General features: G+C 43.2%; 1 protein-coding gene across 3 annotated transcripts in view; it reads right to left on the reverse strand.

Annotated features, from left to right (window-relative positions):
• Positions 1-510: 510 nt before the first annotated feature.
• Positions 511-16,280, reverse strand: part of usp54a (ubiquitin specific peptidase 54a) — a 28,039-nt gene continuing 12,269 nt past the window's right edge. The window contains exons 9-21 of one of the 3 annotated variants that reach the window (XM_084020997.1): positions 15,166-15,334; positions 14,682-14,873; positions 14,152-14,283; positions 12,725-13,433; positions 12,066-12,187; positions 11,401-11,565; positions 10,841-10,960; positions 9,603-9,774; positions 7,975-8,858; positions 7,788-7,882; positions 6,881-6,997; positions 4,897-5,140; positions 517-4,301 (exon numbers count right to left, since the gene is read on the reverse strand). In XM_084020997.1, coding sequence (XP_083877123.1) covers positions 3,688-4,301; positions 4,897-5,140; positions 6,881-6,997; positions 7,788-7,882; positions 7,975-8,858; positions 9,603-9,774; positions 10,841-10,960; positions 11,401-11,565; positions 12,066-12,187; positions 12,725-13,433; positions 14,152-14,283; positions 14,682-14,873; positions 15,166-15,334 — 3,735 coding nt within the window. In that variant the 3' untranslated portion in view covers positions 517-3,687. Of the gene's footprint in view, positions 4,302-4,896; positions 5,141-6,880; positions 6,998-7,787; positions 7,883-7,974; positions 8,859-9,602; positions 9,775-10,840; positions 10,961-11,400; positions 11,566-12,065; positions 12,188-12,724; positions 13,434-14,151; positions 14,284-14,681; positions 14,874-15,165; positions 15,335-16,280 lie in introns of all 3 variants that reach the window. The other 2 variants (XM_084020998.1, XM_084020999.1) reach the window with 2 other exon arrangements.

Raw genomic sequence — 16,280 nt, forward strand, 5'->3', positions numbered from 1 at the left:
TTCTTTAACATGTCAGTGAGTTCACCGTACTAATTTGGCCTCCACAGTCACCAGATCTCAATCCAATAGAGCACCTATGGGATGGGGTGGAACGGGAGATTCACATCATGGAGCAACTGTGTGAAAAAACAATCACACCTCAGTGTCTCGGTAACTCGGTTGCTGCTCTGGAGTTTTTCATTCCACCACATGATCTTCATCAGCAGATGTATTTGACCCAGTTGCGACAGAATTGTAGATTTTCCATTTTCTTTCATGATATCAGAAAAGAATTAAAGCCTGCTTGATGTTCGAGACCATTATTTATAAAAAAAAAAAATTAGGGATGGACGATTTTGGATTTTTTGCGGATATCTGATATGCTGATATTTAACAACTCATTTGGCCGATAACAGATATCGATACCGATATATACACATACAAATATATACAAACTCGTAACATTTCGGATGACGGTTCTTCAAATGGATAATCAAGTTTGTGGTGTTAAAAGAATGTGTCTTGGCTCCTCCTCACATCACCAACGCTGAACAATCATTGCAAATACAAACCTTGCTATCCGTTTCCGGCACCTTAAAAAACTTCCACACCACTGACATTTTGAACTTCTCCCTCGCTCTGTTGCAAGTTGAAGTAGGTGAAGTGTCACGTCGCGCTGCACACGCAATCCTCGCGCCCTCAGGCATTTTATCTGAATTAATCAAGGAAGCAGCAGTCTTTATTTATCGTTTTAATATATCAGCATGTTATCCAATATCCGATAATACATTTTAACGTCAATATCGGCCGATACCTTGCCGATAATATCGGTCATCCCTAAAAAAAAATACAATTTATGTATTTATTTTTTTGTAAGATCACTAGATAGGTTATTTAAAATAAATAAAAAATCCCAATAGACGCTGACATTTTTCTTTTAAACATTTTAATCATCATATCTCTGTCAAGTCTACAGTGTAGAAAAATAAGCATCAAAAATATACCAAAAATCAACAACAAAATAAAATCTGGCGAAGCAAAAAGCCCAAAGAACCCCATCAACTTTGATATGAAAAAATAAGGTCATTACTATTATTATGAGGACAAACAGCATATAAGATGGAGCGACATTGTGGCTGAATCAATAAATCAGGACTTAAAAATCAATTAATAGTTAGCATTTTAGTTATTAAAGTGAATTTTAAAAAATTATAATTATTCTTGTTCTTCAGAATAATTGCAGGTGAAAGGATTTGAGGCGGAATGTTGACTTTAGACCAGACGGGGTATTGTTTGTTTTAGCTCACCTGGAGACCCAGATGGGCGGGGTCAGCCACTCTTGGCAGTAGGACAAATCAGCCCTTCAGAAGTTATTCAAACAGCATTTTTAAGTTGTTCTTTTGTCCATCTATTAAATCTGTCTAATGTCGTCCGAGTACAAAAACAAGCTCATAAATGTTACGTGGAGCGTCTCCCAGAACAATGGGAGACGAGTCAACACAAACCAGCAACAAGCACATGAACGAAATCTATCATCAACACTTCTGAAGTGCACTAAATTAGAGTTAAATGCAAGTCACTGTGCTAAAAAGATCTGCATATATCATTGTTACAATAAATGTACACCAAAGTCTCTCGAGGCTATAATAAAACATCATGCTAAATATTAGCTGTCAAAATAAAAGCTTTAGATATTAATCTCTAACAGCCTAGTGTGCAGTATAAGGCGCCACATCCCAAACAAGGCGACTAACTACCTTTAGAAAATTAGACTATATTAGGAGAGTATATTCAGGTAGAATAGTTTCATCTATGCACAACTCAGTCTGACAAGCCTACAAAAATAAATAGAGTAATAAGCTGAGTAGATTTATATATTTAGACACAATGGCAGAAAAGAAGCAGCTTTTCTACTTCCTGTCATGTGTCAGTGTCCTTCATTTGAAACCTGACATCTGTTCAATTGCATTCAAGATCAGACCAATCACACATCAATCGCCACCTGGAGTATCTTAAACAGCTTTTCTCCTCTTCCTACCTGGTGTTACAGCTGAAATTATTCCTTGATTATGTCCAACTTCATCAACATAAATCATCAAAAGTCATCATCAGCAATTCTGATAAATGCTTCATTATTTTTAGTCAATTTATAACATAGAAATGTCAAAGAATGATTGTAGTTCCAGCTTCACTCATGTGAACGTTCGCTAGTTTCACTGTCCTGTAAACTGAATATCTTTGTGATTTAAACAGACATTTAATCATCCTTTTCTGATGTTTTATAATGTAAACCATTAACAGATTAATTGGGAAAGTAATAACATTTGGTTTTTCCTTTTCTTTGTCGAAGTGAACGTTGGGAATTATTTCTTCTGAAGCATTCATTATGATTTTGTTTTATAGAAATTATGATGAATGCAGTTATTTTTTTTTTTAATATTGCCACATCCACAACATGCTTTTTTTTTGCGACATTTGAAACATAAACTGAAATGAGATCCACAGCTGATCCCGAAAGAGTGTGTTTTGCAGGTTTTATAGTCACTATGTTATGAGTTAGTAAGTATTAAGTTAAAGACAAAATAAATAAATAAATGATAATGGGTATTATTTCAAATAGAGATTTTGTATAATGGAGACTACAGTCCAATCAAAAGAACAAGAGAACAAAATAAAGAAGCCATAACGGTCAAAAAGTTTATCTAAATTATTGCAGCTGCTGATGGAAAAAGCACATTACGGCATCAACAAATTATTTTCATTATCAATAAGTTGGTCCATTATTCTCTCAATTTATCAAATCAATCGTTTCTGTTTAGAAAATATGAGAAAAAAAGAACATTGATGATCATAATACCCTTAAACGCAAGGAGATATCTTCAGATGTTTTGTGTCTGCAACACAAAGATATTCATATTTTTATCATTAAAAGACCAAAGAATCAGCAAACCCTCACATGTGAGAACCTGGAACCATGAAATGTTTTGGTACGTTTAAAAATATCCTAAAGCAATTTTTCAATTACTCAAATTTTCAGTTGAATTAAACCATTCTTTTTAAAGTTATACAACTTTACTGCTCTTATGTTCCTTTTCTTACCACTTAATAAACATGTCTATGTTTATTATGACTCCCAGCAAATGACAAATAATAACTTTTTCTCATATTTTGATCAAACTTCGTCAGTTTTAACAGACAGCCGCAGTGTTTCCATGATCACACTGCTTTGATTTCAGTTCTGTTCATCATCATCTGCCAGAGTAGTTCTTATAGTCCTGGTATGTATCAAGACGCCTTTCTTGATTCAAAATCTAATATGTGCTTAAATCCAGCAGACATTCATAGACTGTATGTAGGAGATCCGTCTGTGTGGCATCGTTCACTTTGTGGCCTTGTGGTGGGCGTCCAGAATGAGGACAAAATGTGAAGTGTTATGGCAGAGGTGCGGTGCGAAGTAGCTGCTTGTCACGGGGAAACCGATGCAATAGAGAAGAAACTACACTGGAGAATGTTGGAGAAAGGTTCTTAAAGTGGCAGCTTTCTGCAAGACAATCTTGTTTGTTTCTCCAAATGATGCAATTGGATTTAAAGAAATGTTGGCACATTTTAAATACAAAAAAAAGAAAAGTTATCTTGATGGATGAGACAGGATTCATCAGACTGTGTTCTCTGCAGGAGGGCAAGCCTAGACATGAGCCTCGAGCTGGATCAGCTCACTGGGCGGAACCGAGCCACGTAAGCACCACAGGACGCGCAGTAGGGCAGTGACGGCTCAGCAGGAAGCTGCTGGCAGAGGGAGCAGAGCTGGGGGTCCCTGCGGGGCCGAGGCAGGGGCGGGTGGTGGTAGTTGGTTCTCTGGAGGGGCTGGTGGTGGCGGGAGGTGCGGGGGTCCCAGGAGGAGCTGACAGTCCTGTAGTCGGCGTCACGGCGCCAGTCTGTCTCAGGGGGCACGTCCAGGCGGAGTGGTTGGGTGGGGGCCTCGCCTGGCACCCTAACATGGTGTGGAGTGTAGCATGTGGGCCTGTTGACTTTACTGGGCAGCAGTGGTTGCTGGTAGTGACCGTTAGTGGTGTTGTTGGCAGGGCGGCGAGGGTGGGACAGAGTGGCGTAGTGACTCTGTGAACCTGACAGTGGGGGGGCAGGACCGGAACTGGCTCTGGGTCTGGGGAGGGAGGCGGTGGAGGAGGAGGCAGCAGGCACTCTGCGAGGAGCTCGGGGCAGAGTACCGTAACTCATCGCGACGCTGTGGAGGCTTTGACCTGAGACAGCCGGGTGCCTGTCAGACACAACCAGAAACTGCTGCTGGAGGTTTGGTCCAGCTCCTGAGGAGGAGGAGGAGGAGGAAGAGGAAATTAAAACATTACTACGCATTGCAGAAAATCTGTAAATAAAACTGTCCCACAGTCCATCCTCGAAGAATCAGGAACAACTAAAAAACGACATGTCCTGATGCTTGTTAAACTTCAGCTCAGTCTGAACCATCACCACCACCACTACATAGCATCCATGTGTAGATAGAAATTGCATTTTGAGCCAACTCTATTTAAAATAGAGCTTTCAAGGACATTCAACTTCTGAAGACTGCTTCTAAGCTAAACTAATTCAGCAGTTTAGTTCCAGGGAACTATGTGAGCAATTATTCGGAAAATATCTTCCCTAATGAAAGTCTTCTCCACACCGCCAGGCATAAAGTTATGCAGGATAAATAATAAACTATTTCACTAAATCACTAAATATATTTTTTTTCACATTAGATATGTAATTTTAAAACTTCACATTATGATGCAGAGAAAATAAAATAAATAACCAAACTGATAAAAAGACCAAATGTTTTAATGCTACAGACCTTTGGGACCCTATTAGTTGGTGATTGATGTGGTTTTGGTGGAGGGTGGAGGTGAAGGGCCATTATGTTACCTGAGTGTCCCCAGGACGAGAGGCTTGGAGACTGTGATGTCTGCAAGGGAGCGTGCTGTGGAGGAAGTGCAGGAGCTGAAGGGCCGTGGTGTCGGGGTTGGAGGTGTTGTGGGAGGTGGTGGTGGTGGTAGGAGTGATCTGTAGTGAAGGAGGAGGGGATGTGCAGGAAGGAGGTGCTGGGGCGACGAGGGAGGGAGGAGGAAGAGGAGGAGTGTCTGAGGGGGGGCCTGGACACAGAAGCGTCCTTTAGGGTAAAGCGGAAAGGGGAAAAAGAGGAGAAAGAAAATAGATGATAAAAGACAAATATGGAGGTAGAATAAAGAATGGGAAAAGAAAATAATAAGGATGAAATCAGGAGGGTAATAATGGGATAGGATAATGAGGAGTATGATGGAGAAAGATGGCGGAGGAACAGAAAGGAGTAAAAGGATGCAAACAAGAGGAAGAAAATTAGGCAAGAAAAGAGATGGAAAAAGGGTACAAAATGATGATGAAGAGGAGGATAATGAAGCAAACGCAGGACCAGGACAGGACATTTAAGAGGAAAAGAAAAAGAGATGCATAGAATGAGAAGTGAAAATATATCGAAAGGATGGAGAGGAGGTGAAAAAAGATGGTGGGGAATCAAAGAATCAAAAATAAGGAGGGGGTAAAAAAAATGAAAACAAGTTAACATGATGGAAGGAAAACTTAAGATCCAGACACCTTGCATCCTTAAAGATGCAAGTTTATTCATTCTAGAAATGAAAAAAGGTGGAGATGATTTCTTCCAACTGATTATTCCACTTTGTTTTCAGCAGAAATAAGCAGTACACACGAAATCAACATATGATCACCTTTCAGTTGATATGGTGAACATGTGGGGGGGTGATTAATGATGAATGCATGGCCAATATACAGTATACTGTATATCCAATCTCCGGCAACTTCTGAGGAACCTATTTATATTTAGTATTGTATTGTATGTTTTTATTTTAAATATCACCATCATCTACATGTTGGTTGGCAGATTAGTCTGTTACTTGGCAATTATATATATATATATATATATATATATATATATATATATATATATATATATATATATATATATATATATATATTTTTTTTTAATATAGAAGAGAAAAAAAAGCAAATAAAAGAAAAACAATATGTGCAGTACAATATAAACATGTAGCCGTTGTAGAAGTTGACAACGCAAGGTTCCTGCAGAAACAAAATCTACTGTCACAACACTCCTACTGTTAGTTTAGAGGTGTAGAACGTCTCCTGATAGCCAGCAGTCACATAGAGAAACATTACTGTCTGCAGTCCCGATTTAAGAATTATTTATACCTTCTTAGAACCGTCAGGAGTAAATTGTGATAAGTGAGGGGTTTATTTCTTTTCACCTTCAAGCTTCAAAAAACTGCAGTAAAGAAACAGGCAAAAATAATAATAATAATAATAATAATAATAATAATAATTCTTGAGCAGAGCTGATGTTTCTTCATGTCAGTGGTTGAATCATATATGAGGCTCACTGCTTGCAGGTCAGGGATTACCTTGTTTTTGAATGTTTCAGTGGGTGTATAACAGACTCAATCGGCCCTCCAACAGTGGGGAATGAAATGGTATGGCTGAAGTGAGACATCAGGGTTCCTCCCACAGGTGGAGGATTTGACAGTGTGATATCTGAAGTCAAGCCTCAGATCTTGGTTCAGATAAAACCGGCTTCGCCTTGCAGCGAGTGCCAAGGTTAAAAGCTTAATGGAAAACTAAATCAGTAATCAAAGTTTAATGTGCTGGCCTGAGGCGATTCCTGAGGGCTGAACGCCAGCGGCAACAGAGAAGAGGCCCTCTGAAAGAAATAGGTTGTGTAGAAAAACACAGGCTACTGCTATAGAAACCTGTGCAGCTACTCCTGTCTGCTTCTCCAAACTAGGGGCAGGTGTACAACTTGGTTAAATGAAAACCAATCGACTGTGTGTGTGTGTTTGCTTACGCTGCTGTGGGAGGGGCTGAGGTTTTGGGGTTGCGAGCCGATAACGGTTCCACTCAGGCTGCGGGCGATGCGTCGCAGGTTTGCTGCACTGTAGCTCTCGTCTTCACCTGACGGCGGCTACACAGAGGTAAGAGGGCAGAAGGGAATACAATTTTTAACTTTTTTTTTTTTTTGGTTCCCTCCTGGTATCAAGCGTTCAATTTGTTTGTAAAGAAAAAAGAAATGCCATAAAAACCCATACAATAAAACCCCATTCCATCATTCTTACGTGCTTACGTTATCCGCAATGCAAATCAACCACTAACAGTTCAACTGGATATTGTGGTGGTGTTAACCTCGGGGTCTGAAAAGTGAAGCCAAAGTGGAAGTGCCTTAAACTTGCATTATTTCTAATAACCAGCAGGGGGGGCGACACCTCTGGTTGAAAAACTAAGTTTATGAGGAAATTACCCTACTTTCTCACTTGTAAAACATGAGTTTATGGTCTCAATCACTAGTTTCAAGGTCTTCTTCAATACAACATGGTGTTCATTTAGTAAATTATGGGCCCATTAAGGCGAAAAGAGATGTTAAACAGGGTATGCTTGAGGGCATGGCTCCCTTGTTATTGACAGGTCATTAAGTTTAACCCTTTCACAGTGTGTGTTCAATGCATGAACGTTAATTGTAACCTCTTTGGTTGCCTACAAATGTCTTATTTCAGTTGTACTTAGCTTCACCCTCTCATGTTATGTCTGGGTGCAAAAAAGAACGATATGGTGACAGTTAATATAGCCTAGCGCTGCCTGCAGCAGAGATAAGCAGCTGGTCACAGAGGTCCTGAAAGCTCATTTCTTTCTGATGCCACACATTTTATTGTTTTACTTTTTTAACATGCAGTCTTCAGACCCAACCAACGCTGGTGTACCTTAGGAGTGGTAACCGGTGTTCTGTAGGCATATCTCTCGATCTCAGCCGTTGGTGTTTTGGACCGTCCAGTTCCTGCCAGCATTCTCCTCACACCTACACACACACACACACACACACACACACACATTATTTTATAAATTTAACTGTGTATACTTGAGCTGAACGTGGACTTCTTCAGTTCATACCTGATTTGTTGTTGGTTGGTTGAGGACTGACTCCACGGTTGCCCCGCTGCATGCTGGGAGCCAACAGACTTGCCTGGTACAGAGAGTCCAGCTCCGACAGCTCCTCATTGGGCACTCCCACTCCTCCTACGGTTGCATTCTGGGAGCCATAGTATCTGTTGACGTTTTCCGCCCAGCGCTCCACAGGCAGAGCTGCTCTGTAGTCCTGACTGGGGGGTGGGGAGGAGGTCCTACCGGGCCAGCTCACAGGCGGCAGTGGGGGTGCATTGGAAGGGGAGTCTGGGGTTGAGTAAAGAGTGGAGCTGATTGGCAAGTCAACGGGAGAATCGACAACATCAGGTGGTAAGCAGGACCAGTTCCTGGCTGGGTAGGAGGATGGGGGCGGGGCTAGCTTGGTTGTGATGGTAGCAGTAGGGGGCATGGTCTGTGGATGTTGGGTGTAATATGGAACCTCCTCCATCATCAGTTGACTCCTGTCGTTAGTGCCAACAGGTGATGGGGTTCGGGAATAAGACTTAGGCGGGGGCAGGGCCTGTGCTTGGATGGAGACGGGGGGCGTTCTGGTCCACTGAGCAGGATGCTTCGCCTCCTTAGGTGGAGGGGGTGAAACCATGTCTCCCAGGGGGCTCTGCTCCAAGGTGTCCATGCACAGGGCAGGGAGGGACATGGTGGCGGCGAGGGGTTTCCCAAAGCGAGAGCAGGGGCCACTGGTCCTGCTGTTCTCTCTGGGGGAAGCTGCAGGGGCCCCGGTACCGGAGGCGGTTTTGGGAGGGAGGGGCTCAACAAGGCAGGGAGAGAGAGGCGGGGCCTGTTGGTCTTGACTGGGAGCTGATTGGTCTCCCTGTCTCTCAGTCAAAAGTATTTGGAGCGAGAGAGGCTTTTCACTGCATAGAGAGAGAGAGAGAGAGAGAGAGAGAGAGAGAGAGAGAGAGAGAGAGAGAGAGAGAGAGAGAGAGAGAGAGAGGCGAGAGAGAGAGAGAAAGAGAGAGAGAGGTGAGATAGAGAGAGAAAGAAAGAACAGATGGTGTCATGGGAGAGCTCCTGTGTGTCCGTGTGCATGTGTGTGGGTGTGTCTTTCAGAGGATGTTCCCTGGAAAATGTCAACTATCTCTTGCCATGACTCACACTCAAATGATCTAGTTGTCACGACTACACAAGTCGAAAGTCCTATGAGTGCCCTCTACAGGCTGCAGTGTTCATCACAGTCACAACTTGAAGATATTGGAACACAAACAAAATACTGAATACTGATGATGGAATTACTCTTAAAAGGGGGTTATGAGAGACTAGGGCATAGCTTTGGTGGCTGTGCATGAATATACCACAGATAACTACTAATTGGGGCTACAGATCACACAGAGACAACCAGATCTGTGAGTGATCTGGTCAGCTTGGGCTGCTTGTGCTTTCTCCTGGTTCAGGTTGAAACAGTGGTAGTATCTGCTCCTTTTTAGTGGCACACATCGCAGCAAAGGCATCACCACTGCTGCACAATTACTTTGGCTGTCAATTACAGCTTTAGTCCCCCCTTCAATTATAAGCAAAAAGATAGAGACAGAATGTATTTTATATTTTACACGGAAAATGTTGTTGAGTTAACGCTACTCCTAATTGGCTACAGGTGGTACCTGGGCTGTTCCCGTAGCTGCTGCCCCTCCTGCTGCGGCTGCTGTCTGCCTGCCTCTGAGTCTTGCTGCTGCAGTTGCATGCGCTGCTGCAGGCTGCGGGCTCTCCTCATGCAGCGCTGCAGCCGAATGTGACTACTAGCTCCGCTCTCAGCTGCCACCAGCTGCAGTTTGGCTGCAGCCGGGTCACATATCAACAGAAAATACACAACAGAAAGAAACAAAACAAAGAGAGGAAAGAATAAATAAGGGGAACAAAAGAAAAGAAAGATGCAGAAAATAACTTGTTATGATGATTTCATGCAAAAATCTTAAAAAGCAAATATATGCCCGACAGAAAAATAAAATATGAGAGTGCTGACATGATGGTGATGTGACCATGTGTGTTGGATGGGAATGGTATGCATGACTCAGGTTTGGTATTCAATGATAATATGGTGAAATTATATTCGGACAGAACATTAAATTATAACCAAAAACATCGGTGTACCATAATTTTCCAAAACAAACAAATTGTTCAGCTGTGCAGGTGAATTTCTGTTTCCAACCTATCTGATTGTCTTCCTGCTCACTGGACTTCTTGTTAATGAGGTCTTTGTGCTCTCAGATGTAAGCTTGTTGAATAGGATATTTTTTCTGATAGAAATGATAAAACTAACAAAATAAGAGCCATGATACACTGGAATTACTTCCTACATCAAGTTTCTGGAAAGTGATGCTGCACTGATGGGCTTTTATTTAGAGGAGAGGAGGTTTTAAGATCATCTGAAACTCGTCTCACTGGTCTGCTCTCGTCTCGTTTTGATATTTTGTTCCCTTCAATTTTAAATATTTGATGCATTTCTTCAATCTATCCTTTAATGTCTAAACACAGCAGTCGTGCTGCAGCAACAACAACAGACTGGTGGATGCTGGACAAGGCTCTGTGTGTGTGTGTGTGTGTGTGCGCGTGTGTGCGTGCGTGTATGTGTGTGTGTGTGTGTGTGTGTACAATCCTCAGTGATGCACAAATACATTGGAATTTTATTGGCTGATGTCGAGCAGTTCTCAGCAGGCCACAGTGCAGCCTCTGGTTGCCATTAGCAACAAAGCAGAGGGTTGGTGGGCGGGGGTGCAGTGACCTCATTCATGTTTGTGTGTTTATTTGCGATGAGATACTGAACGTGAGTGTGTGTGTGTGTGTGTGTGGCAGGTGATGCATGCGTAAAGTGTAGGAGACGGGGGTCGTGGGAGGAGCTTACAGACAGCTTCGTTGACAGCCGACAGTGCAGCAGCAACTTCTCCCGCCTGCTCCAGACGCACTGACTGGTCAAGCAGAAGCTCCGCCTCAGAGACACACCTCTCGAAACTGTCACCTTTACCTGCAGGATGACAGAGAAGTAGTACTTGCAATCACTCTCAATAAAATGAAAGATCTCCAAAACAGCAAACAACATACAGTTATAGAGTGAAGAGAAGCCGGCAGGGCGCACACACATACTGTATAAACACAGGCTTTATTACTGCATGGGTCATTCTGTCTTTTGTGCTTCGGCTGAATCGAGCCCTTTCAGCTGCTCAATGAGGAACATTCCTGTTGTCCAACACAACACACACCTGCTGACTTCATGACTTTTGGGGCACATTAAATTGACATTCATCCCAGAGATGTACCATAACAGTAACTGCAACCAGGCGAAGAATTTTCAAAGCCTCGTTGACTTTACTTTGCGTTTATTCTGCTTTCAATGAACCCAATGCAACCACATGTTCCATGACGCATTGTTAACACTTAGATATTGAAAATATTGTGCGTGTGTACCCTGGATCTGCAGCTGGTCCAGGTCCAAGTACTTGCTGGGTCGTGGGTTGAAGCCAAGCGCCACCTCCTTCTCCTTCTCCTGTTGGCGCTGCTGCTCCTCTTCCCTTGCTCTCCTCTGCACCTCCTCCTGCAGCTCGTCCAGCTCACTGCGGCCTGCAGGGGGTGCTGCTCAACACACACACACACACACACACACACACACACACAAACACACGCCAGATTCAATATTTGTCAGCTGATTCCAGTTTGAGTGGTTGAACTAGAAGACGTGTTAAAATTAATTCAAATTAAAATACAATATTCTGCATAGGATTTGTTAGTTGGAGTTGGCCAATGGGGCATTAATGGTGACTGCTCATGCTCCATTGAATTCTCTGAGGGAGAGAATACACTGTCAAATACGATGAGCAAAACAAACCGTAGCTTCTTTAACCAGCAATACTTTGAGGGGGCAGCAGCAAAATAATGAAAGACCATAGTTCTGTTAGCATGACTAACTGTTTAAACTTGGTTAAGCAGGATTCTACTTAAGTACAGGTGTGTGCAGCTCGATTCAAGCAAGCAATATTGTTCAACATTGCAGGTCAGGAGAATGCATAGTAAAAGCTAGATGTGATGTGACCGCAAAGAAAGACTTATTATGTTGAGATGTGTTGGATATGTACCGAGGCTCCCCCTGCTGGAAGAGTTGAGCTCTTGCAGCAAAGATCCACTGCTCTTCGACCTGATATTCCTCCATGAAGGTCCTGATGAAGAGGAGGAGGAAGGCTTCTTCACAACACAATCCCTGAAGACGAGAAAGAGAGAGACAAAAAGAGAGAGTCATGTATCACCCAGTTATATTTGTCTTCAATATTTTGAGAACTGTCAACCGCATCTGGCTACAGTCACAGTTAACCAGCTGGTTCCGTTCAATATGTATTTTAATTGATGGGTATCAGCTTTATAAAGCTGACTCATTTTCAGTTCTGGGATGTTTTATAACTTTTTATGCTGTCTTTTGTTTGGACAGCCTAGGGGGGGTGACTAATATACAATTGATATACTTTTTGAGTGAACTATTCCTTTATGTTAAATGCTCCTAGTTACCACTAGCATAGCTTGTGAAAATGATGTCCACTAGACAGATATGTCCCTTTCTCTTCATCCTGTTGAGCACTTAGTGATATATAAATGTTTGCTTTCTACTGATTAGTTAGGGCAGAACAACAACTTCTCTCAGACAGAAACTATGCAGTTAATATATGATTTGAATCAGAAATGCTGAATACTTAATGACATCAGGGGACAAACAGCAGTGGATCTGGATCTTCTGTCAGCTCACCTGTCTCCTAGGTTTAGGTCCAGGCTGACCGGACTGCTGCTGTTCCTCTCGCTGCTCTCGTATCCGCTCTCCATCCTCTGGATGAGCCTGGGAGGAGGAGGGGGAGGAGGAGGCAGATCTGCACGTGCTTCACTTCCCCTTCCAGGTCCATCTCTACCTCTTCTGAGGCTGGTTGAGGTGATGGTGGGAGTCCAGGAGGAGCCTAGCCTGACAGATCTAGCATCCTCCCGGGGTGGTAAAGAGGCATCTGCTCCCTCAGAGACCGGAGCTCCACAATCGTCCGACAGGGGGGCTCCGAGTGGGCTGTATCCTGCCTGCCTTCGCCTCTCGCGGGAGAAGATGCTGTCGATGTTAAGCACCTCCCTGCAGGGCCTCCATGCAGGACGGTACCTCCCTGAGCCTGCTTCCCCCGAGCAGCTGGACTTGGACTCGCTGCTGGTGCTTTCAGCCTCCCAGTCATGGGGTTTACTGGATGTGGAACATGGAGCTGTATTGGTGGCAGGGTAGTGGTGGTTGTTGGTGGAGGACGTGATTTCAGAGGAGAGGACTGCAGCTGGTAAAGAGGAGGAGGAAGAGGAGGAGAGGGGTCGGCTGTGGATGATGTTGCTCATGGTCTCCTTGAAGTCTCGGAGGCGACTGGTCGAGGATGAGAAAGAGGAGGAAGGTTTGGGGAGGTGACGAGGAACCTGCTGCTCCTTTAAAGTCTCTCCTGGGGGGAAGAAAGAGGAGAGAGAGGAAAAAGAGTAAGAGGAGGGAGGAGAAAGAGAAGAGAGGGGAGAAAAGAGGAACAGACAGGAAAGTGGAATAAGAAAAAGATGGAAATTTGGATGAGAGGGAGAGTAGCAAGGAAAGAAAAGACAGAAAGGATAAAATGAGGAGGAAATAGAGACAAAGTAGGTTAGTCAGAAAGAAACAAAATAGAAAAGGGGAACGTAAGATTATATTACAGTGATGGTTAGAAATGAATGAAGGAAGAGAGAACACGTTTTAATATGAGTGACAACTAAAAAAAAAAAAAAATGATAACAGCAACATAAGTTCTCCAGCGGGTAAGAAATCGTTCTTTTCCCACAAAAAAGCATTCAACACGATGTGTGAACATTAGAGCCCCCCTGATGTACATGAGATAAAAAGTTTAACAGGATATATTTTCATATTTTTAAGTAGTGCTGTTGTACACGCTATTTTTCTAACATGTTGACGTGTTTTTCAGCTATAAAATGTGCCAAATTAAAGGGATTCTTATCAAAAATATTAGTGTAGTAATTCATTTTAAGCAGACATATCATTATCATAATAAAGCAAACATTAAAATACAGTGTTGGTTTATTATTATTCAACAGTAGTTTCCTCTCTGCCCTGTGATTGATTTAGGGGGCACAGGCCCTATGTTCCCCAACCTGATTGGCACAAACCCCTCTGCCTACCCTCGCTGTGGTAACCAGCCGATGAGGCTTCGTCAGGTTTAGAACGCCGGTGACGACTAGAGCTCCGCCGCCTATCACAGGCCCCGCCTCCCTTCCTCAGAGACTGGTGCTGCTCACTGTCCGTCACGTGGCCTTAGCAACAAGAAGCATGGCAACAGATGTTTACAACATGGTCGCCACATCATGCAACACAATGGCAGAACGTGATTGGCTGTAATTGTGACTGAGCAGACCCAGCTGTGATTGTTTAACAACATGCAGGACAACGACTGATGGTAGGAAGGGAAGGGATGAACATTTTTCACAATTCATTTCACATTTAATTTATCAATCAACATATTAATCAAACAATAATAAAACTATTTCTGATTTGTATTCTTTACCTTACAAATATATATATCCATTCCTCAATACGATATTGTGATTGTTCCAAACACTTAACTAGAGGCATTACTTCACCTCACTGCTATTACATTTTTTATTATACTCCACCCAGACAACACTCCTTTTTGGTCCCTCCAGCTACCCACCTACGGTATCCAGGCTGCAGAGTGAGGCGTGTAGGGGTCCGTCGGAGTGCTCGATGCAGATGACTGTTCCCTGGGAGTCAGAGGAGTAGTGACTGGCCAGGGACTCATGGTGCGAGTGGGAGGGCTGTCTGTACGAGTAGCTCTCCGCCGACGAATCAGTGCGAGTGTCGCTGGAGATTGACTGCTCACGGCCTGGCCGGGGGGGGGGGGGGATTAGTAAAGAAGTTGGGGCGTCAGTGGTTTGCTCGTATACATGCAAACACAAATCGACATATCAGAGCCGCATGAACATCACTGCTATGAGTACCACGACTACTACAACTACTTTTCTAACTGTCCTCACTATTACTACTTTCTTTTAGTTGCCACAGTCTTGTCTGTCATAGCATTACTACGACTACAACAAGTACTGCCGTTTCTGGTTTAGTTACCTGAATGTTTGCTGTTGTGCTACTACTACGACTCCTAGCTGTGTTGTAGTTACCAGAGTCCTCGCTGTCGTAACAGGCCTTGTTGAGGTGGTGGAGGTCAAAGCGCGAGGGCAGGTCCTGAACAGTCACTGGCGTCCCCTGAGGGTCGGCGTACAGCAGCAGCAGAGGCTGGTAGTGGCCCTTGATGCAGCGAGACACAACGTCCTTCCACTTGGGACCAATCTGGAGGAGGGAAACAAAAACAAACGACAGGCAATGACTCCAAAAGTCAATGTGACAAAAACCCCACACTGAGATATACAAACTTCTGGTGTAGTGGTCAAAAATTCGGAATAAATAAAAGCTATACTTTAACTTGTTCTGTACGTTTCTTCGTAGTTGCATATTTTTGTCATTCTTAAATTTTTCTTTCAGAAAACTGAAAAGAAACTTATCAATATGCATTTGGTTTGCTTTTAGGCTATACCGAACCGTGACTCCTAAAACTAAGTATGAACCAAACCCGGACTTCTGTGTACCGTTACACCCCTAGTACCGTAGTATGTAATCAACATTTCATACCATCCCATGCTCAGTTTCAGGTTAGTGCTAAAAGCTTTCTACCTCAAGTATCACAAAAACATGCAACATTTGTAACAAATTAGAATAAATAAAGGATTTGAAGTACCCAAAAGGGCATGTAAACTTAGGTAGAGTCAAACAATACTCATCCTACAGATCAGATGTGACAAAAGTAACTGGTGAATTTACCAGCTGAAGTAAAGACGTCCCGCTCGGCAGGTATAACAGTGACGGCAGCAGAAATTTTGGAGGCAATTTCGTCAGGGTGTTGGAAAAGAAAACGCTGTCTTCCTGCTTCCTTTCCGTTTGTTTTGTTTGCGCGACACAAAGCTTCCCACTTGCTATTTCAACATTTCTTACATTTTCCCAAAAAAAGGTCCTTGTTCAACTCCAGATCTGATCGGGTCTAAAGGGACGTCCCGAAATCCAAAAACGCTGACCTGTCCGTCAACTGCGTACCGTTCAGTGTGTGTGTGTGTGTGTGTGAAAAATTTGTGTGCAAGAGAAAGAAAGAGATGTGTGAGCAAAAGTGTCGGCTGTGGTGTGTGTGTGCTCTGACCACACCCTCGGTTCTGTCCAGCTGGACTGATCAACAATAGAGGGATAT

Source organism: Eutrigla gurnardus (genome assembly GCF_963514095.1).
Source record: "Eutrigla gurnardus genome assembly, chromosome: 11".
In the NCBI taxonomy this organism is placed as follows: Eukaryota; Metazoa; Chordata; class Actinopteri; order Perciformes; family Triglidae; genus Eutrigla; species Eutrigla gurnardus.